The 21,098-nt window shown below is 44.8% G+C and overlaps 1 protein-coding gene across 2 annotated transcripts in view; it reads left to right on the forward strand.

Moving 5' to 3' along the window:
• CGNL1 (cingulin like 1) overlaps window positions 1–21,098 on the forward strand; it is a 432,222-nt gene that overhangs the window by 177,318 nt on the left and 233,806 nt on the right. For both annotated transcript variants that reach the window (XM_069624908.1, XM_069624907.1), the window contains one exon: window positions 4,666–4,878. In XM_069624908.1, coding sequence (XP_069481009.1) covers window positions 4,666–4,878 — 213 coding nt within the window. The remainder of the gene's footprint in view (window positions 1–4,665; window positions 4,879–21,098) is intronic.

Genomic DNA, 21,098 nt, shown 5'->3' on the forward strand with positions numbered 1-21,098 from the left:
AAATGGTTCACCCCACTACTAAGCACCATGAAAAAGAACAATAAGAAGCTGGAATTGGAATGGAGGAAAGAATACAACCAAGATAAGAAAACCCAGTTTCAGAAACGAATCCAATCATATAAGAAGGAAATTCAAAAGGCAAAGAGAAGGCATTATGTTGACAGAATCGCCAATGCCACCAACACACAAAAAAATGTTCAACATCATAAAAGAAATAAGAAACCCACCAGGTTGCGACAACACTCCAATACCCTCACAGAAACTATGCAACGACTTGGCGGACCATTTCAAAAACAAAATCAACTACATCAGACAAATCATACAAAACAGACCGCCCTAACCGATCACTCAACGAACCAGACCTGATGAGCCACAGCACAAACTACAAAACTTGCTGGAAATATAAGACATTCATCAAGCTGCTAAAACACAGCAAGAAAGCAGGATCACCCATGGATCCCTGCCCCCCTGACATATACAAATCAATCATGGCACAAGGGACACCATCAGAATATTACAGAAATCTCTTAAAATCTGTCTCTCACAATAGGGACAGTACCACGATCCTTCAAATCAGCATATTTCAAACCACTTTTAAAAAACACAATTGGCGATGTTGAAGACCTCTCGAACTACAGACCGATTTCAAACATTCCCTACCCGGCAAAACATAGCTATACAAATGAACCAAAGACGATGTAGAAAAAGACCACTTGCTAGATGAAGCACAAGTCGGCTTCAGGCCCGCAAGAGGAACCAAATCGGCACTACTATCCATCTGGGACGACCTAAAAACAAACACAGGCTCCAACACAAGCTCAGCTCTGATTCTGTTCGACATATCCGCAGCCTTTGACACAGTAAGCCATGACACCCTGATCAAAAGATTGGAAGATATAGGTATAACGGACATGGCACTACTCTGGATTAAATCATTTCTAGCAGACAGAACAGAAACTGTATGGATAAAACCCTTCAAATCTACTCCACGAGTTAACGACTGTGGAGTACCACAAGGATCCTCACTATCACCACTTTACTTCAACATCTAGCAGACTCCAGGATCTTCAGGATCTTCAAAAATTACAATATTACATGCTACAACTACGCAGATGACACTCAAATCATCTGCGAAATTGAAGATTCTCAAGCCGATCACTCAACCCTAATAGAATGTCTAAAAGAAACCTTTGACTGGATGAACGCCAACAACTTGAAAATCATCCCTGGAAAGATAGAAATCATGATTATAAGGAATTGGGACACGCATCCACACAATCTAAGGTAGTAAAAAATCTGGGAGTCCTAATGGACAACGCCCTAACCTTAGAACCACAACTAAAAGCAATAATTAAGAAATGTTTCTTCCTTTTTCACACAACAAGAAGAATCTTATCTTTCCTCTCCTTCACCCACAATCGTTGCCCTCATCATGTCAAGAATCGATTACGCAAACAGCCTCTACCTCGGGATGCCGGAATACCTCCTGAAGAAATTACAATGCATCCAAAATGCAGCAGCCAGACTCCTCCTCAAACTATCCAGAAGAGACCACATCACCCAGCACTAAAAATACTACACTGGCTCACAATTAAGCTGTGTTAACAAAGTCAAAACAATGTGCATAACACACAGGGTAATCAGCGGACAAGGCGCAGAATTCCTACAAAAGAAAATAACAATCTACAAACCAACACGACTTCTCAGATGAAGCAGTAAATCCACCTGGAACCAAAACCATACATCAAGAAAAAACTTGAGGGATCCTCTTTCTCCCACCTAGCTGCAAAAACCTGGAACAACCTCTCAAAAGAAATCAGAAATACCAAGGACCACATCAAATTTAGAAAACCTCTAAAAACCTGGCTCTTCAACACCATGGAACCAAATTAAAACAACCAAAAACAATCAAACAGGAACCACAAAGAACAGACTGACCGAATAGAAGATGGCACAGACAACACCCAGGACCAACTAAGGGAAACCCCTACAAGAACAACAGAGACGACGCAAGGTGGAATAGAACACAAGCGACAACCCCACTAGGATGGAAATTTGCGTACATGTCCACAACCTTACCCACTCAGAAAGGGCCTAGAATACGGGCGTAGCTCACAGGTAATCCATCCAAAACCAGGTTACAGCAAAGATAAACTGGGATAAAACGGCTGGCCAATCACAAAGATGGAAACACGAAAGTAGCTAACTTGGCATAACGACTGAGAGACGAGACAGCGTTACCACGCTGAAACTTAATCTCTGAAAGGAAACCACCTTCTTTAAATCATGAAGGAGATGCAATAGAAATATGCATCTCTCCTAACAAGGATACTAACCAACCCCAAAAACTACTAAAACCCTCACCGCTCCTCAAACACCTCTCACACTCCAACCAAACACAACCACACCTGAAAGCCGCAGCAAACTCCATGCACTTTACCACACTGCAACTACAACCACACCACACAGAACCCCAAACATCACACGAAGGACTCAGAACCGAATACACACCAACATGCTCGGCGAACGGTGTTAACCGAACTGAAGCTGCCAACAGTACTTCAGTTCTCTTGCTCTTCTCAAAACTGTCCTACTACCGCACCTAGCCTAACCCCCCACCCCCCATTTGTTTTCAGATCTGCCAGAGCGCCACATGACCACTCGGTGGTGATAGTGCACGGAACAAATATCCTTTAACATCAACAGTTCAAACACAAGGTATCCTTGTCTCCACAGTTCAATTAATGCTGTTTCAAATATTTTTTCATTTAATTTGCAGCCTTCACACAGGTTGTAAATTAGGCTTCAGTGTCTTTTGTTTGCATGTTCTTTAAAGCCAGATTTAGATTTCAGCATACTGTGGTTGGTTTAGAGTTATGTTTATTTTAGCACTAACATCTAATGATTTGCTTGGATTTAAAGCTTTTCTCCTTTTTGGGTTCCAAAACTTTTATTCTGCGTGGTAGCAAGGTTTTAATTCGGTTTGCTTTTCAATAAATATACGTCTTGCATATATTTCATTTTCACTTAATTTGTAGCTCAATATTTGTTTGTTTCACTTTAATTGAATGGCTCAATGTTTGGAGACCTTCAAAAACGTGTTTCTTGATACATGCGACCACTTCCGAAACAAAGTATTCTCATCTGTTTGCCAATTGAAAATGAAAGGATCGGGTACTTTCAAAAACGTGCATATCCGAAGCACGTGACAACTCTGATACAAAGTATTCAGTAAATAATAAAGTTGATGCACGCGCGCACCGGGTTTCTCATTCATCAGAAACGTACTGAGTGCTTGAGTTTGTGCTGCAGCACAGATCACACAGCCTTCTGCTTTTAGAGTTGGAGCTCCAGTTCCTGCCCCTCAGACACTCCTGTAGTGGTCCTCCAACATAGGGGAACAAGCACTTTGAGTAGAAAGAAAAGGGGTAGTCTACCCACACGGCTCTCTTCACCTTTTCCAATCTGCTCCAGGTAGTCCCAACTCCCACATCACGCTGTAGGGTTCTCTGCATCCTGGTCCTTCTCCTGTCGCTCTCCTCTGCCACCGGGCTGGGCTCCATTTATACACCTGCAGCCCCTTGACAGGCTGCAGGTGTGGATGACCAATCAGCCTTGCCTGACCACAATTAAAGGGACAAGCCTGACCTTCACTGCTCTTAGCTAGCATCTTTCTCGCCCCAGTACTAGAGTGGTAAAAGAGCATAATCTTCATTGCTCTTAGTTGCCTCTTCTTCGTTCCAGTACTGTCAAGTGTCAATTGTGGAGAATTGAGGGGAGCTGATTTATAACAGCCCACAAAGTAGTGGGGAACGATTGGGTTGGTTGTCGCTAGGGAAAAGAGGATACCATGTCTCACCCAAGGGCACCGCACTGCGCAAAGACCCTCCTCCTAGGTGATCATCCCTCGCTTCTCCGCCCTCTGGGTTGGTATTCAATAGTGACGGCCTTTTCCTGGCCACCTGCACAGAGGATCCAAGGGGGTCTGAGTGAGAATACCCTCCGGTTTCTCCCATTAGCAACAAGACGATGATGCTCAATTAGGGGTGATCAAATAAGGTCTAGTTGGACTCCCTGTTGACGACAAACTTTTTCATGCTGCATGTTTGAGGGTTAGACCATTTCCTTGTCCTCGCTTAAAGACAGCCTGCGTGTCGTCAAGGAGATCTTGATGTTTAACCACTCAAGTCTTACACAAATTGCATAAATGCAGAGTATCGCCCATATGTTTGCACATTGATTGTAGCCAATTATTTCTTAATGTGGTCTTTCCATTGAATTTTACAAGCTTGTGCACGCTTCCAAGTTTCTAAAACAATGAGCTTGGTAAATTGTGCATTAGAATTTGTCAAAACCTTTAGTGCTACATACCTTCTCCCACATGAAAACCCATCTTAATACGGACAAGTATATCATAGTGATTGACCCAATGTTTTATCGTTTTTATAATACCTTTCAAAAAAATCTTAATTTGGCACTCAAACAAAGATGTGTGGGTAACTAGCAGGCACAAACCTATCACCCCTTTAGAAATCAGAACATATTTTTCTTCCAAGATACTTGGATGACCCTGTTCTTAATCATCTTCAGTTAATCTATAAATTGCTACGTGATCTATATGTTGATTTTGATTGATCCCTCTAATCAATGTTTCCTTCCCTGCAGGAACTAATGCAAATGAAGCAGGACCTGCAGGAGGTCCTGCAGGTGAAGGAAGAGCAAGAGGAGGTGCTACGGAAGAGGGAGCGGGAGCTGACTGCCCTCAAAGGAGCTCTGAAGGAAGAGGTGTCAAGTCATGACCAGGAAATCGACAAACTCAAAGAGCACTACGAAAAGGAATTGAAGAAACTGAAGGAGTGCATGGAAGAAGCAACACAAGTAAGTTATCATTGGAGACCTATAAGAACTTGTTGTCTACTTGCTATATTAGGCAGAGAAAGAATTTTCCGAAACATGTGTCCCCAGTGGAAGTCAGATTCTGCTCAGGAAAGTTCATTGGTGTTGGTTTTCCCTGAAAGCTTTGAGCTTTTCTGGTTTATTTACAAGCACACCTGAGGCGTAGCTTGCTTCAATGTGTGAACAATAAAACCAAAGTGTGGTGATACATTGCAGGAAGAGAGGCAGGTCTGTATTCATTTATACTCCTTTGTGTATTGTTGAGGTGTCGTTTGGCAATTCTTTGAAGCAGAGCTTTGGGTAGTCCTAATAGTCTTCCATGGAAGGAGTACGAGATGATACTTTGATATAACTCATCCTTTCATAGAGCCTGCTAGGGCTTTTATCATCTGACACGGTTAACTTGATAATGATTGTCATGGGCGCTTAGTAAAGTCAATGCGATTACTCTGAAAAGCGTACATGGTTTGCCTCATGGGAATTTGTGACCAAACGAATAACTAAGGTTATGGAGCTATTCTGATTGTCTGTCCATATGGATCTATGATGTCATCATTTGGCAGTCGGTTACCATGGTGGCTTGCTTTGTTCCTTGGACAAAAAGACAAGGGCAAACTGGTTTGCATCCCTACATTTCGATTTGTCTGCCGCTACACCAACCATAACTGATGCTTGAAAAGTCAGCTTGCATCACACGCTTCAATTTCACATCTGGTTAACCAATGATGCTGAATTTGTTAGACAGAAGCTGGGATTTGAGCAGGAATTCAACTGTGTGATAAAATGTCATATGACCACATCATAATCTGAGATTGTGTATAAGCTTATGATGTGGTCATAAGCACAGTTGTGCTGTTTGTTCACGTTTTGCATTTTGGGCACCACTTCAGGGCACAACTCTTAGGGCCTCATTACAAGTTTGGCGCTAAGTGGTAAAGTTGGTGGTAACTCCATTACTGTCAACTTTACAACTATGCCAAATTACATGGTTAGGCATGGAGTGGAGGATTCGCCTCCAGGAAAATCCTGGAGGTAAATCCTCCCAACTGACCACTGAAAAATCGGCAGAATCGTTGGAATTACTGCAGCAGAAATTCTGCGGCTGTAATTCTGCCAAAAAAGCCTCATTGAACCCAATGGACTTAAATTCAATGGGGAATTACACTGCTAGCACCTCTTGTTATGTGGCAGTGACTGTAATTCATTTGGGAGGTATTTCGGTGGATTTGCCAATCTTAATGAGGCCCTTAGTTTCTTCTTTCTGTGTACCACACTCAATATTGATTGAGGGCTACAATTATGCTAGTGTCGACAATCTGATTACTATTTGCTGTTATCATCATGGGTATGGTTATATCTATGCCAAATCACTTTATTTCTAAAAACCACCTTTTCCTGCAAATATTTACCATGTCCAAAATGCTTTGCCCCGTTCAATGTTCCACATCCACCCCATTTTCTTATTTTGCCATTAGATGAGGATGACCTGTCTGCCAGTATCCAGTAGTTAAAAACAATGGAATGGAGCAGGGGCTCAAGGGTCTATGCAAAATGTAAACAGAAACTGGGAACTATGAAATACTGGGGGAACAGTCAAAGATTGGAAAATTGCTCATCAAAACTAGGAAAACCAAACTTCACACTCTTGCAATCATGCAGACACAGATATTCTCATTAAAAGTTGTTGACCTAAATTAGTCTGCAAATGGCAAATGTATTTTATGTTGGTGACTGGTCAGATTTGATCACAACCTCAGTCAACCTGAAGTGATTTGTTGGTGGAGTTTTGCTCCATAGCAGTGTATTCATCCGTTTTTAGTTTTGACTTTGAGTGGAATTTTGGCATCATTGAATGGCAAGCGGTTGTATTGGTATTTCTACATTGTGCGGAAAAAGAGGCAAACATTACAAAAATTCTTGTGTAATTTATTTCACTTTTATTAATCAAATATTGCAAGGATACATAACTTTGAATACAGCAACATGAGCGTGAAAAGGGATCGAAGTTAACTTGGGCACAAAATCTTTCTACAATACCAGCTTGATAGATTGGGGCCATCTGCCGGGAACTGGGGCCATCTGCCGGTATCTGGCTGAAATGCTGGGTAATGTTTGGTGCGGTCGGCTACATGGTCGATTGGGCAGTCCAAGGGAGAATGGAGATTCCATTGGCTCGGTAGATGTTCGAAAGGTGATAGGCTCAGGTTCCTCATTGGGATAATTCATCAATGATTTTGAATTGGGCGAAAGGCTTGCTTGCCATGGAAAGTGTAAAGCTCGTGCCTCAATCTCTGCTTGTCTCCGTCCACCCTGAAGGATTGGTTGAGCTTGTTCAGAGCATGGCACTGCAGTATTTCAGGAATTGCCCTGCTTGTTTTTTTTCGCCGTGCTGTTGTCCAGCAAATGTATCCAGACTTCTTTCATCCTCATCGGGTTGTGAGTGTGTGGTGCTAATCTCTGTAGGTGGTTAGGGCTTTGGTCTGAAGGGCCAGATGAATGAGGCATGGGATTGTGAATCAATTCCCTTTTCTACATTTTGCTCTAAATTGTTTGATAGAGGCTAGTTTTGTTAAAATGAGCTCATCCTGTTATTTGAAGACTATATTCTGCTACGCTTCTGAGATGTATACTTTGCTATTTGGATGGTCTCCATTTGCTCCCTCATATCTGATGGAGAGGGGGGATGGGTTAAGTCGTTGTGGATGAAGGGAAATTCAAGATTGCTTTTTAGTCGTGAAGACGCGTGCTGACTGAAGTGCCCTGAGCAATGAACTCTGGCCATTTTCTCTGTGAACTGTGTAAAGCGCATAGAGGCCCTTGTATCCAGAGAGGAGCCTTGTGTGCCCATGGTGCAATGAAGCTTGTGCTGGGGCTGTGGTATACAAGTTAGTTGTAGAGGTGGAATGTTCTTTAGTTTGACATTGGTTTCAAATTGCCATCTGCCAGTGGCTTTGTTACTCAGCAGGTCTTGTGTTTGAGCGTATAGGTTGCGAATGTCAGTGCTGAAGGTGAGTGGAGGGCCCTGTCGACAATTTAGGGTGTCCATCCAATGCATCTGACCTGTAATGTGTTACCTGTTGGGACAATGTCTTGATGGGGGGGGGGTCTCTCCTTAGGTGTCACTTAGTGGTGGCTTTCGGGATGAGGTGCTTGTGAGGGTCCAGAGGCATCTTGATGTGGGCTGGTACCTCTGCCAGTAGACCGTGGCCAGCAATTTTGCTTTTTTTTTTTAAAGCGCTCACACAGCCCGCGGGCATCGAGGCGCTGTTACAGGAATGTTTTGTTTTTTGTTTCGTAATTGGTTTTTTCTTAGCTGCGTATTTATAACACGCTTAAATACCTAGAGGTTTCTAAGCACGGACCCGGGGATCGAACCTGTGTTGCTTCGTGTCGTCTTGCTTCCAAGGCGCACACGTTGCCGCTGAGCTATCCTCTCATGCAATGTGGTCTGCATGAGAATGGACAGGACAGGGAGGAGGGGAAACAGAACGAGCATGTAGCAGTGGGTACCCACTAGAGTGTTTGAGAAATAATTCTCTAGAAATAATGCCCCATGCTACAAGGTCAAGTTTCGATATCTAGGAGTCTTTCATGAGAATTTACCTTGAGCGTTGGAAGCCAATCTCTGTAGTTGGGCATCGGGAGTAAATCCCACCAAATCTTGTTTCCTAGGGCACCAGGTAGCAAATACATTCAGTGAAACAACAATGAACACTAATCAGAAAAGTCACCTAGATGGGAGCTGGGGGTGGGAGGCTATAAAGATGTAAGTAAAATAAAGTTGGTTCTTGATGAGACGCAGAGCTCTCAAGTTTCCGGTGGCTGTGTGTGAGAATGCCATCCATTCTGTTTTTTTCTTGGAAGTTTGAGACTTGTAGTTTTCCTCTCTTTCAAATGGGTAAGAAATAATTCCTAGTCCTAGAATCCAAAGGGGGAAAAAGCAAGGACTGGATGGCATTTTCACTTATGGCCATGCAAAACATGAGATTAGTCGGGGTGTGTTGAAAGCCAGATCTTTAGTATTTTCCAGAAGAAAGGTGCTCCTGAAATGAGAGATCACTTTGGGAGGCAGTGCCAGTTTCCCTGCGATGCTGGAAAAGGCATGTCCTCTGTTTCTTTCTGACCTGTCGCAGGGTTTTCCGGAGTAAGTTGTTGCTGGATCTCCACGTTCTCCTTGGTTGGTACGAGATTACCTTTCCTAAGTTGAACTCTGCTTTCAGCCTATAAAGAGCTCTGTGGCAACAGAGTGCTTCCAAATAGATTCTGTTTAGGTTGGTAGCCAGTGGCGAGAACTTTGAACCGGTGTAATATGTTCCCTCCTGTTCAGTCTGAGTCATCACCTGCCCAATGTTTTGTACGCATTGAAGTTTATTACTAAAGTAATCCCCATTGGCAAGATATATGATGTTGACCTGGTCACTTGATAAACCCAGCAATATAGTGGCATGGCTCTGTTTGGGAAGGTGGGGGAAGAATATTATCCATCTGATTGAACTTAGATGTCAGGTATTTAGTGCTGTGTTAAATTGGGGTCCTTGGTTTAGTCCATTGTCCATCACAATCCATAGATGCGTTAGTAATATTGAAGTTTGCGGACAGGTATCCATTGCTGGAGACCCAGGGATGCCTGCCTGTGCTTTACTTGCTTTGGGTTAGTGATAGATGTTTGCTGATAATGAAATCCCTTCAAACTGTATGTGCTGGTTCGATAGCAATGTCTGAAGATATATGCACATCACTGTAGAGTCCTGTAAGGAGGGCATGGTAGCAACAGTAAGACAGCCACAAGTGACCACAGTTCAAGGGTGTTTATTGAACTTCAACAACGGTGTGTTAAACGCTCATCTAATCCTAAATCTACAGATGGGAGCAAGCTACGGCCACCCAATAATAATGCAGTCCTAGTGGAGTCTTGTCAAAATAAAAGGGCCTATACTAAAAAAAAAAACTATTGCTAATCCTTACCTCCAAATACAAATAGTGTGGGGGTAGTGTTTATGAAAAAGAAAGAAGTGTGCACAAAAATAAGTCGGGATGTTCAGGCTGTTGGCCTACCTTCCCCATGCTTTTGAGCACGGGACAAGGCAGTTCACTCGAGCATAGCACACTCTCGGGCTTCTTCGGCATAAGGATACAATTCCATTACCAGCATCAGGACCTTCTGTGCCAAAGCCTTTTACTCATCAAAGTTTCTTGATTCAGAGGGCCTGCTGTACCAAAACGAGTAAAAAGTTCCTTTCACCCTGGATCCCCCTCATCTGGGCTCAAATCCTTTTTATACAACAATCGTTACTGTGGATACCCCTCTTCCGGGCTCAGATCCCCTTCTCCAATGTTTAGAGAATGTTCTTTCTTGGGTGACTCACAGTCCCTCCTCCCCGCCCCCCAGAACTCCCTCAGCCAGGATCAGATCCTTCCTCTTGCACAATTAGTCTCCCTCAGCCGGGTTCAGACCAATTTCAGTTCACATTAAGTATCCCAGACTTTCGAATGTGCACAGGGTTTATCTTCACCCATTATAGGAACACTTCGATTTCACAATTCCTTTTTACATTTGCCACCTTTCAACGGGATACCTAATAGAGACCGTCGAATAAGTGCCCAAGTGGCACCGGACCACGCTGTATACAGTATCTATCTTGGCTTCAAAAGTTCAGCCACTCCTTTGATGTTCAATTATATTTGCGTCACTCGTCACATAATCTTCACGCACTGTTCTCTTCAGATTTCTCCATACAATGTTGCCGCTTGCAACCTTGGTTCTAACACAGACCGGTCTGCTATCGGTCTCTCCGACTCACCGGCTGTGCTGACTTTACTGGCACTGCTTTATTGTAGGAGCAAAGGACAGTACCACGGCTGCAAACACTTCTCCCTGCCTTGGCTACCAATGCGGGAGAGCCCCGGGTACCTCTGACACACAATGCAGGTTTCTTCAGCTTTAATTCCAGGTCTTATGTTTCTTATTCTGAAAGACTCACAAAAGTAACGGTTTTCCTCTGAAAAGGTCGAGGGCACTTCCCTCCTTGCAACTGTAATGAACTCATGGTGGCAACAGTAAAGACAGACACAAGGGATCACAGCTCAGTGTTTTTTATTAAACTATGTGCAGGTTAGAAAAACACCTAATCCAAACATAAATCTAAGATGGGAGCAAGCTTCAACCATCAAATGAAAATAAGGCCTAGTGATGTTGTGTCATATAAAAGGGCTTTTAGTAAAAAACCTATTGCCAGTCCTTACATCTAATACAAAAAGAGTGTGGGATAATTTTCAGAAGAAAGGAAGAAGTGTTCACAAATAATATGTCAGGATGTGGTAGCCTGGGTCTCACTTCCCCATGTTTTGAGCACAGGGTAATGTGGGATCTTGGAGCACAGCGCATTCTCGAGCTTCCCCAGCACAAGATGACAGTTCTGTTTCAGGTATCGGGGCCGTCGATGGCCAAGTATCGATTCTCTTGAAAGTCTCTTGCCTTCGAGCACCTGATGTACTAAAAATAACAAAATAAAAGTTTGTTTCTATGTTACTTAGGAGGAGAATTCCTCACTCCTGGGTCCCCCTCTTCTGCGCTCCTGCTTATCCGTGTAGGCACGCTCCGTGTACCATTGACATCTGCTGCAACACACTTGAGCTATTGTCTGTGGTCTTGCGATTTCTTCAGCTGAGGTTTCGCGGGTTTGAGTCGAAAAGGGCAAAGTTGTGTCTCTCCTTGTCAGTCTCTCAATATTCCCTGCCTTTCGCCTCCTCTTGAACTGCCGTGCCTGGATAGCTGTCTCGTTGTGCGGTCTGCCTTGCTTGTACTGTGCTCTCTTGCTCCACCTTTTTATCCCTATGGGGAAAGGAAAGGGCCGTTAGGGGTGTGTGATTCTGGTCAATTACCTGTCTTTGCATGACCCTTGTATTGGGGAAATTTCGGGTAAACAGCTCAGGTGTTAGTCCGTTGTTTGTTGTGGTGTGTGACAGTGTTCGTGTCGGAAGGGGGGGTAGTGTTTTTGAGTGCACTGCTTGGTAGGATGGGGAAAGGTGTTTTAAGAAGGGGAATAACGCATCTCACCCACCGGTTTCCCATTTCCACTCTGCGAAGACTCCCCACGCCGCCCCCCCCCCATCCAGGTGATCCTCCCTCACTGGTCCACCGCCAGGAACTGGATCTAATAGCGATGGCCATGTCTTGGCCGCATGGATGATAGCCAGGGAGACACCTTCTGGTGTCTCACACAACCCTCTCTGGTCTTGCCGTCATTTTCCTCGTATTAAACTGCCATGTTGGAACTGCTGCTTCCTCGCGTGCTTTGCCTTGCCCTGAGTGTGTGCTCTCATGCTCTGCCTTTTATCCATGTGGGAAGTGTGATGGAAGTCAGGTGTGTGTGATTATCCAGAAGTGCCTGGCTTGGCCTGACCATTGTGTTGGGACATGTCAGGTATACAACTCGGGTGTTACTCTGTTTTCTCTCACAGTGAGCTGTCCATGAGAAAGTGTTTGTCAGGAAAGAGGGGTGGGGGGTTGAGTTCCTAAGTATCCTACTTGGTAGGATGGGGAGAAGGTGTTACAGGGAAGGGGATACCACGTCTCACCATCCGGTGTCCCACTCCCCGAAGACCCTTCACCAAGGTGATCCTCCCGGACTGGTCCACCACCGGAACTGAATCCAAAAGCAATGGCTGTGTCCTGGCCACCTGGGTGACAGATCCCCGGGGACTAGCGGGTGAGACACCTTCAAGTTTCTCACAGTCCCAAATCATTTAACAGATTAATGAACCTTTACATTCTAGGTGGTGTGATAAATCTTCGGATGTTGCCCATTCTTCCCTAGGGGGAGTCCCTTCCCATGTGGCTAGGGAGGTGTGTCTGCTACCTGAAAGTCCCCCTAGGGGTTGTACTCAGCAAAAGGATTACATGGGTGGGAAGCCCCCCCTGTGGGATTAGGGATGACCATCGGAAGAGAACACTGTATCCCTACTCATCACCTGACCCTGGACCCCCCCTTCCCCCTTCCTGCAACCTTAGGAACAACCCCTTCCCTAACAAACTCATGAGTTGTCATTTTAGCATTCCCCTAGAAAGTACTGGGATGAGGAAGAATAGGAGTCACCTAAGTGAAGGTCCACTAACCTGTACTGTGAAGAGGAGGCCCTACATTGACCCACAAGGGAGTCGATAGATCAGTACTGTGATGAGGGAGAAGCGCAGAGGCATGAAGATCACCTGTAAGAACCACAAGGAGCAGACTAGTGGTTGTTGGTTTCCGATTGGTCCATCTAAACCAGAAATAGAGGGAACCCAGTAAGTGTTGGGAGCAGGAATACTGTACTGAGACAGAGGGAGCAGTGAGCCAGTTGGATTCCAAGAAAAGGGGGGCAACCCTTGAGCACAGCATTCTGAGGGGAGCTGGAGACTCCCTCACTGCAGGGACCAGGGGAACCCCTCTCCTGAGAGGGGTATGTGCAAGGCTGTGGCACTGGCTGCAAGGGGAAAGTACTGGAGGTAAAATCTCTGTTGTAAACGCTGGAGCTGCAGAGCCGCGAGAAGCCCATGGAGTGTGGCAGAAGTGGAGGAGCTTTGCTGCGAACCCTGAACAGACCGGAGACCGCCTGAAACTTCCCAAAACTAGGGAGTGAACCGGACCTGGCAGGGAAATATACCAGGTCTGTCAAAGTGAACACTAGGTAAAGAAGGGACAAGGGTCCTGCCAATCCAAAGGAACCGGGTCTGAATCCCAGATAAAAGTGAGCAAAGCCCACCAGTCGATCGCATAAGGGTCGAGGACCCACTTCAAGACGAGAAGAAATAGAACCAGTGGGCTGGAGCCCAAACCACAAATATCTTTGAAAGTAAGCGCTGGGGAAATTAAGTTGGGCAGGCGAGTAAACCTGACTTGATGCACTGTTGGACAACTCTACGGTGAGGTGTTTCAGGTAGTGAACCAGGCCTGACGCATGATTGGGAAGGAGCATGGTTGGGCTCTGAATTGGGGAAGCTCCATCTGTCTCTATCTCGATCACTTCCTCTCTCTCTGTTCCTCTCTCTCTCTCTCTCTCTCTGTGTCTCTCTCTCTCTCTGTGTCTCTCTCTCTGTTCCTGTCTCTCTCTGTTCCCCTCTCTCTCTCTCTCTCTCTCTCTCTCTCTCTGTGTCTCTCTCTCTGTCTCTCTCTCTCTCTCTCGCTCTGTGTCTCTCTCTCTCTCTCTCTCTCTCTCTCTGTTCCTCTCTCTCTCTCTCTCTCTGTTCCTCTCTCTCTCTCTCTCTGTTCCTGTCTCTCTCTCTCTCTCTCTCTGTTCCTGTCTCACTGTTCCTGTCTCTCTTTCTCTCGGTCTCTCCCTGTTTCTCTCTGTTTCTCTCTCTCTCTGTTTATCTCTGTTCCCCCCTCTCTCTCTCTCTCTCTCTCTCTCTCGGTTCCCGTCTGTTTTTCTCTCTCTCTGTCTCTCTCTGTCTCTCTCTGTCTCTCTCTGTCTCTCTCTGTCTCTCTGTCTCTGTCTCTCTCTGTCTCTCTCCTCTGTCTCTCCCGCTCTTTCTGTAGCCTCTTTTGTCAGATCAGTTTGGCCCAGCAAAAACGAATGTTCTGTGGATGGGCAGTAGTACATATCGTTTTGACATACCCCTCATACAATCACAACTGCATTTTGGGCACACCTTTTTTTCGCTTTCTTTATTGCTAATTTACAAACATGTTCGTGGTGGTCTTTGCTTTGCGTGGATTCTGTTAACTGGCTTTGCTAGAAATGTTGTCTTTGGTGTAGCAGCAAATTACTTGGGGCACGCGCTCCTCAGTGAGGTAGGTCCACCCATGCGCTTAAACAACTCCGCGCTACAATGCATGGGCTTTTTTTGTGCTTGATTAAATAATTGCAATGACAGCTCGATTGGTCAACGTATCGTGGCATGGTATTCTATGGCAATTTACCAAGTTTGCAAATTTGGGACATTGATTGCAAGTGACAGGCCTTGAAAGGCATGCCTGTTCTTTGTGGCGTGGGTGGAGAACTGTGCGGATGTCCGTTAGTTGGTAAGCCGCTGCAAACAGTTTTCCTTTGTGTGTTTGCCGTAGATGGCCTAGTTCCATGGAACAGAATTTCGTTCACCGTAAGAAAGATCCACAACTAGCGTGTTTTGTCATCGTGGGCATTTTATCAGGGAGTGTGCAGGGAAGTTGCTATGTACGAAGGCCTCCCTGGTATGATATCGTTTTACCAAAACAGACAACACAGGGACTTTTTTTGTTGCTTTTTTTAGAGCAAACTTTGCACAGAAGTAGACGTTTTCTTTAGGCGTTTGCTCTAATAGGACCTGTACGTGGTCCAACAAAATGCTCTACATTTAACCTTCATTGTAGCTGGAGAACGAGGTAGCAAACAGTATTTTATGTGGAGAGCGGTTGAGGCCAGGTTAAATAAACCAGGATAAGGTGTGCAGGGAGGTGGGATCATGTCATTTTCACATTATTACACACTACAGTTGGTTTTGCAGTTCTACATTGCATCTTTTGACAAGTTTAGATGAGTTTTGATCAGGTGTTAGTCAGGATTGGAAATCGGGCGCTCAGACTGCCAAATCCGTAATTTAGCCACAAAATGACATCTTCAGACCTAGATTCAATAAAGCACCTGTTGTGGCACACAGTATTGCATAAGGATTTCGAGCAACACTGGGCTGGAACGTGCATGGCACATACCAATACTTCACTTGTTTGAATGAAAGTTACAGTTGGCACCCTCATCTCAAAGTTCGGATTGGCTATGCAAATCAAGATTGAAGATAATGAGCAAATTCCCGGCACCATTATCTGGTATTTGCTCTGAATCTTTGGTCTTACCCGGCTGGGCCAATGTGGGCATTGACAGTGCAGCGTGCCAGTCTGCAGGCCTGTTCCATGTGTTCCCCGTGTCGCTGTTGCTACTCCTGCCTCATCTTCCCGCGTCAGACTGTTCTGCACTTCCTGCGTGTGACACCCCCTTTACACCATTGCATGCCACGCTAAGCCAACGCAGAATCCATCAGCGTGGCCATTTTGCCTTGGACTTCCGGACAGTTTGAATGACGTGCTCGGTCTCTGAGGCATAGCCAGTATTGTCTAACAAGTGGGGTCTGAAGCTAATGTAGTTGGGCCCACCACAGTGAGAATTATATCTGTGAATGTATTCTAGCACCGTGGGGTTGTTGTGAGGGGTTTCTCATGCGCCAGATTACCTCGTGTTGTTGAAATTATTTCCTGTTACACACTGTCGCACTGCGTGTGGCCAAAGGGTTCCCACTGCCACTTATTACACACAGTTTACTAATGACACACCACAATTTGCGCCAGTGTAAGCTTGAGTTTATTAAGTAGTGTCCGTTGGCGACACGCGTTTCCGCCGTTGGCCTTTTTTCACAGCCGGACGTATATTACGAATTGGTGATTACTGTTCGTCTCTCTCCATGTTTCTTAGGTGAACCTTTCAATGGGTACATTCCCCGATCCTCGTCCTTAGAGTTCCGTTCTTCACTAATGTATTCAATCATTGGGACTGTAAGGATGAGGTTTGGGGAATGTACCCATTGATTGGTTCACCTACGAAACATGGAGAGAGACGAACAGCTATCAATTCCTAATATATGTCCGGCTGTGAAAAAGGCCAACAGACACTACTTGTACTATAAATAAACTCAGGCTTACACTGGCGCAAATGGTGGTGTCATTAGTAAACTGTATATCTGTAAATGCACACACAGTGCCACTGAGTCGGCATTTACACACTTTGGGTGGGCCTTGCCCGCTAAGGGCCTACCCTGTCCATGTCTCTGCTCACAATTCTCCGCCATGCCCACCACAGGTGCTAAGAGCCTAAGGACCCCAGGAGGGTGGAATTTTCGGGCTTTAGGTGCCATAATTCTCCTTAACGTCTCAAGCAAAGCAGAGGTTTTATGGAGTGTTTCCGGGCACCTAATCACTGGGAATTCCACCAGACACCCCCCCCACCCCCGATAGAACTAAAGCTGAAATAACTGCCCAGCCCAACACCTGCAGAGGAACTGCTAGAGGAACACAGCCTCCTATCAAACCAGTTGTCCTATTTTGATTTTTAAATCCATAAGTGATGTCCATACTTATTTTTTCAGCGTGCAGTGACAGAGTATTGTTGTTCGTACATCACCTGCGCACAGGGTTGGACGCCTCACCGCAGTTGATTGCAAGGTGTGCATAGTCCATGCAGAACCTCATGAAGAAAGCCAGCAAATCTTAATTGCTACATGAGATGGGGCTCTTTTCAATGTCATGATTGAACATTGCACTGGTAATGGTGTCAGTAGGTGGACTAATCGTGTGCATAAAGTGCTAGGACTTCCCTTTGTTCCCCATAGGCATGTTATAAATGCCATAGCAGATCATCGTCATATCATACAAGGCCGGATAGTTAGATAAAATAAAATCCACGTTTAGTTTGATTCATCGCCTCGACAAAAATGTGTAGTCAATATTCCTCCTAAATATTGTATTTGTATTAGTGATGTATGTTAATTTCGGCTACTTGAATAGTGCAGTTCTCCGGTCATGTAAGGCTGGCAACATGTTGTACATTGGAATTAAATATTCCTGAACCTCGAGTCCTATCCTAATGAGGGTTGTTTGAAAAGGAGTTACCTTTACACCGCAATATGCTTCTATTGTTGGATAGGGGAATCCCACAACTTGTCAAAGAGTGCGCATTCTTTAATTTTATAATGCGGTAATCTTAACCCCCAAAAATATTTGCTACAAAAATATTAACTATGAGTCTTAAATATAATCTAGACAACAATATCTCCTGCCTATGCAGTACTTCAACTTGTCAAAACATGTAGTGCTTACATTTTGCCCCGTACATTTGAATAATATGTACCCACTCTGCTGACAGTCCATCCCTCAACAAACTAAGCAGAGAATTAGTCCAGAGCTTCCGCTGGGGGAGAGGCAGGTTCCATTGCTGGTGGTGTCCCTATATATTGTTATCTGGCAGATCTTGGCCAGTAGTCGTTTCACTAGGTCTATCATTGAGATCTAGGTTGTTGTGTAGTCTTTTTTTCTATTTCCATATAAACTGCTCATCTAACTGTAGGAACTCAAAACCGCAATGATTTAACACTTCTAAAGAAAACAACTATGCATGGCAAGGGGAGTGAAGCACAGGAACGACCTAAAACCAAGTGGAAACAGCGGCAGGGGAAAACAGATGCTGTCCATAGACAGCAACAAAAATAGGATTTCCCTAACTTTATGATCCTATGCGGGTACCCTAATGGTTCTGCTTTCAGGCAATGGGCATTTCTCCATACTAAATGCGACGGTGAAGGCCATCAATGAAGCACATTTCCTGCACCCCACCCAGGTACTGTGATTGCTGCAGTTGACAGTAGGGACTGATTGAAAACATGTTTACGTAATAAACAAAAAAGTGAACCCTTTAATGACAGGCCATCTTCATGCATTCCTGTGTACACTGATAGCTGTTTAGGACTGAGGGTTACAGCTTTTATGGAATCAAGTGCGATACGAAGGGACTACACCCCGGCAACTTGGAGCGCTTCAGCCATTCAAACAGCAGCCACTTCCAACATCGTTGACCAAAGATGATTGTCTTCAATTGCCCATTCCCCAGTGGCGTTGATGGGGCACTCCAGAATAGCTTGGGCATCAAGAGCAGGTCCTGTCCCAATAAACTTCAGGGGGTACAGGAACGCAAGGTATGGTCCACCTGTCAGTGGGATTTTGCAAATGTAATCTCCATTTGTGAATTGTATGCGTAGTTCTAAAGATTAACTCTGATTCCAATGTATCAGCATCTGCGTTGGAGCCCAGGAGCTCTGCAAAATGAAATAATTAAAAAAAGAATAACAGTAATATTACATTGCTTTTAATTTGGATCAGATTTGCTTCCATAGGTTGTAATATTTAAAGCAGGCAGGAAGCAATGGTGTGTAAGTGCCACTCATCGTGCAAGTGGTCTTCTGGTCACTATTACAGAGCTGTTTGCTTGTCCCTCTGGCCTTTGCTGTCTTTGCCGCTGAGTAGCAGTACCTGGCCATTCCATCCCCAGCCCGGCTTCACAAGCACTTGCCTCAGGTTGTCGACATAAAAAAGAACCAACAGAGAAGTGTCACTTCACCCCTGTACATGCTCAAAGATGGTGAGCTAAGCTGAGCTGGTGTAGCATGCAAAGCGTGTGCAGAGCTGCAGCCCCTTCACGACTACCCATGTTCAAGAGCAGGGCACTTTTTTCTTGGGGTGTACCGAACTTCGGCTTCGATTAAGTATTCGGCTGAATTCTGGCTGAAAAAAAGCTATTCGGCTCTGGCCGAATAGTTTCTTGGTGTTCGGCTGTTGCCGAATACTTTGTCATTCTCATTTGAATACAATGCAACAAGAACTCAGAAAGGCAAATATGGACTTCAGTTTGTAAAACTGAATAAAATTAGATCAGATACTTAGCCAGAAGACCAGCCAAATTGCTATTACACAGCTGCAAAATATCTTATATTGTAATATGCTCTTGGGGGCATGCTTTGTTACAGAGTTTTAGACATAAAAGGTGCTCACCTTTTATACTTAGCCAGCAACAATACAGGAACATCTTTTCTTTTGGTGAATGTTCATATACAATGCGCACTTTCTTCAGTTGGAAAAGACAATGTGCATATTTCACTCTAGGATGCATTCAGTTCCGGTCATGTCACTTCCCATTGCGTACGTCATAGCCCCCCCCCCTTTTCTTTTTTTAAAGACTTGAGTACTGAGTTATGGTGCTTTTTTTAAATAAGTGTGTTTTTTTCAAGTTTGGAACATGATTTATTAAATAAACTATTCGGCTTCATAATAGTTGACAAACTATTCGGTATTCGGCCGAAGACTAAATATGCTATTCGGTACAGCCCTACTTTTTTCAAAGATTGAGGCAGCCGATGACGCATGTGCAGGTCTGTGGCCACATCGCCATGGCATGGGGGTATTTCTTTTAAAAAGTCCTGACGCTTCTGTGGTCGATCCGCACACTTTTACTGAATATATATTCATGGCAGCCTGGCTTTCTGGAACGTCAACTTGTTGAGAAAAGCGTGTGAGCAAATTTGCGCATGGGTTTGTGAACCCGGAAGCAGCAGCAGCGGTGGGGGTGGTGGGTTGTGGCGGCGGAAGGTAACGAAATGGGCTTCGGCAAAATGTCCTGGGGGGAAAACGCATGGATGCTTTGTGGCACCTCTGCTGAGGCGGCGCCAGCCGAATGCTTATATAAGGTTGGACAAATTTCCTCTTCACGTTTACCCCACCTCTTCCTATCCCATGCTTTTTAGCCGTGCTCATTTACTGCATCATGCATTTAATTCACCACCATTCTGATCTTATTCATATGCCCCCCCCCTTCCTCGCCTCTCAGGTGACCGACTCGGTTAACTTGTGAAACTTAAAGGACCTCTTTTAAAAATAATACGTGATTTACAGTTGCCCCATGGGACTACTTCTCATCCCCAAGCAATCTGCAGTAGAGAAGATCCTCCTCCCAACTTAGCACTGGAACAGCATCAAACTCAAACATGAGGTCACACGACTCAAGGAAATTGCTCACGTCAGAGGATAGAATAGAAAATCTCTAGTACATCTTGTCCCATTCCCCCTGTAATGATGAGAAAAGGAGGAGGTTGCTGCTGCCACACGGACCTAATGAAATGGAATAAAAACTAAGGAAACCATTTGCTTCCATCTTGGAGACCTAGTTCAAGAGTTCTTGAGAAGGACAGCAACTTTCCTCAAGAAATCAGAAAATTATGAAGTCGTTCATGCCCAAAAATGGCATAAATCTGTAGCCCGTTAACTGCTCCGGAGCAATCCCAAGGCACCTTGAATGCCTTTTTAGAACAAAAGGGTAATGGGCCTTAAAGGTCTATATGATGAGATACACGAAGAACGACCTCAAGGATGTCGGTGTCCATTGGCTACTACAGCTCATGTTAATTGTAACACCACAGCTGCAGCTCCTTCAAGCACACGTTAAACGGATCCAATGAAGACGGGTCATTGGACCAATGAGGTGCATATTCGGGTCCTCAGCCGTATTTAGAGGGGTGTTCTGTTATTGTTAATTATGGGGACTGTGCCCTCACGAGATATACCAGAGTGCCAGTGAGCACGAAGCAAGAAACCGAGCACCAGCAGAGAGGTGAATAACCTAAAAGTGGGTCAAATAACCACCCAAGGCAG

This window comes from Ambystoma mexicanum, chromosome 11 (assembly GCF_040938575.1).
Source record: "Ambystoma mexicanum isolate Mex_15411 chromosome 11, UKY_AmexF1_1, whole genome shotgun sequence".
NCBI lineage: Eukaryota > Metazoa > Chordata > Amphibia > Caudata > Ambystomatidae > Ambystoma > Ambystoma mexicanum.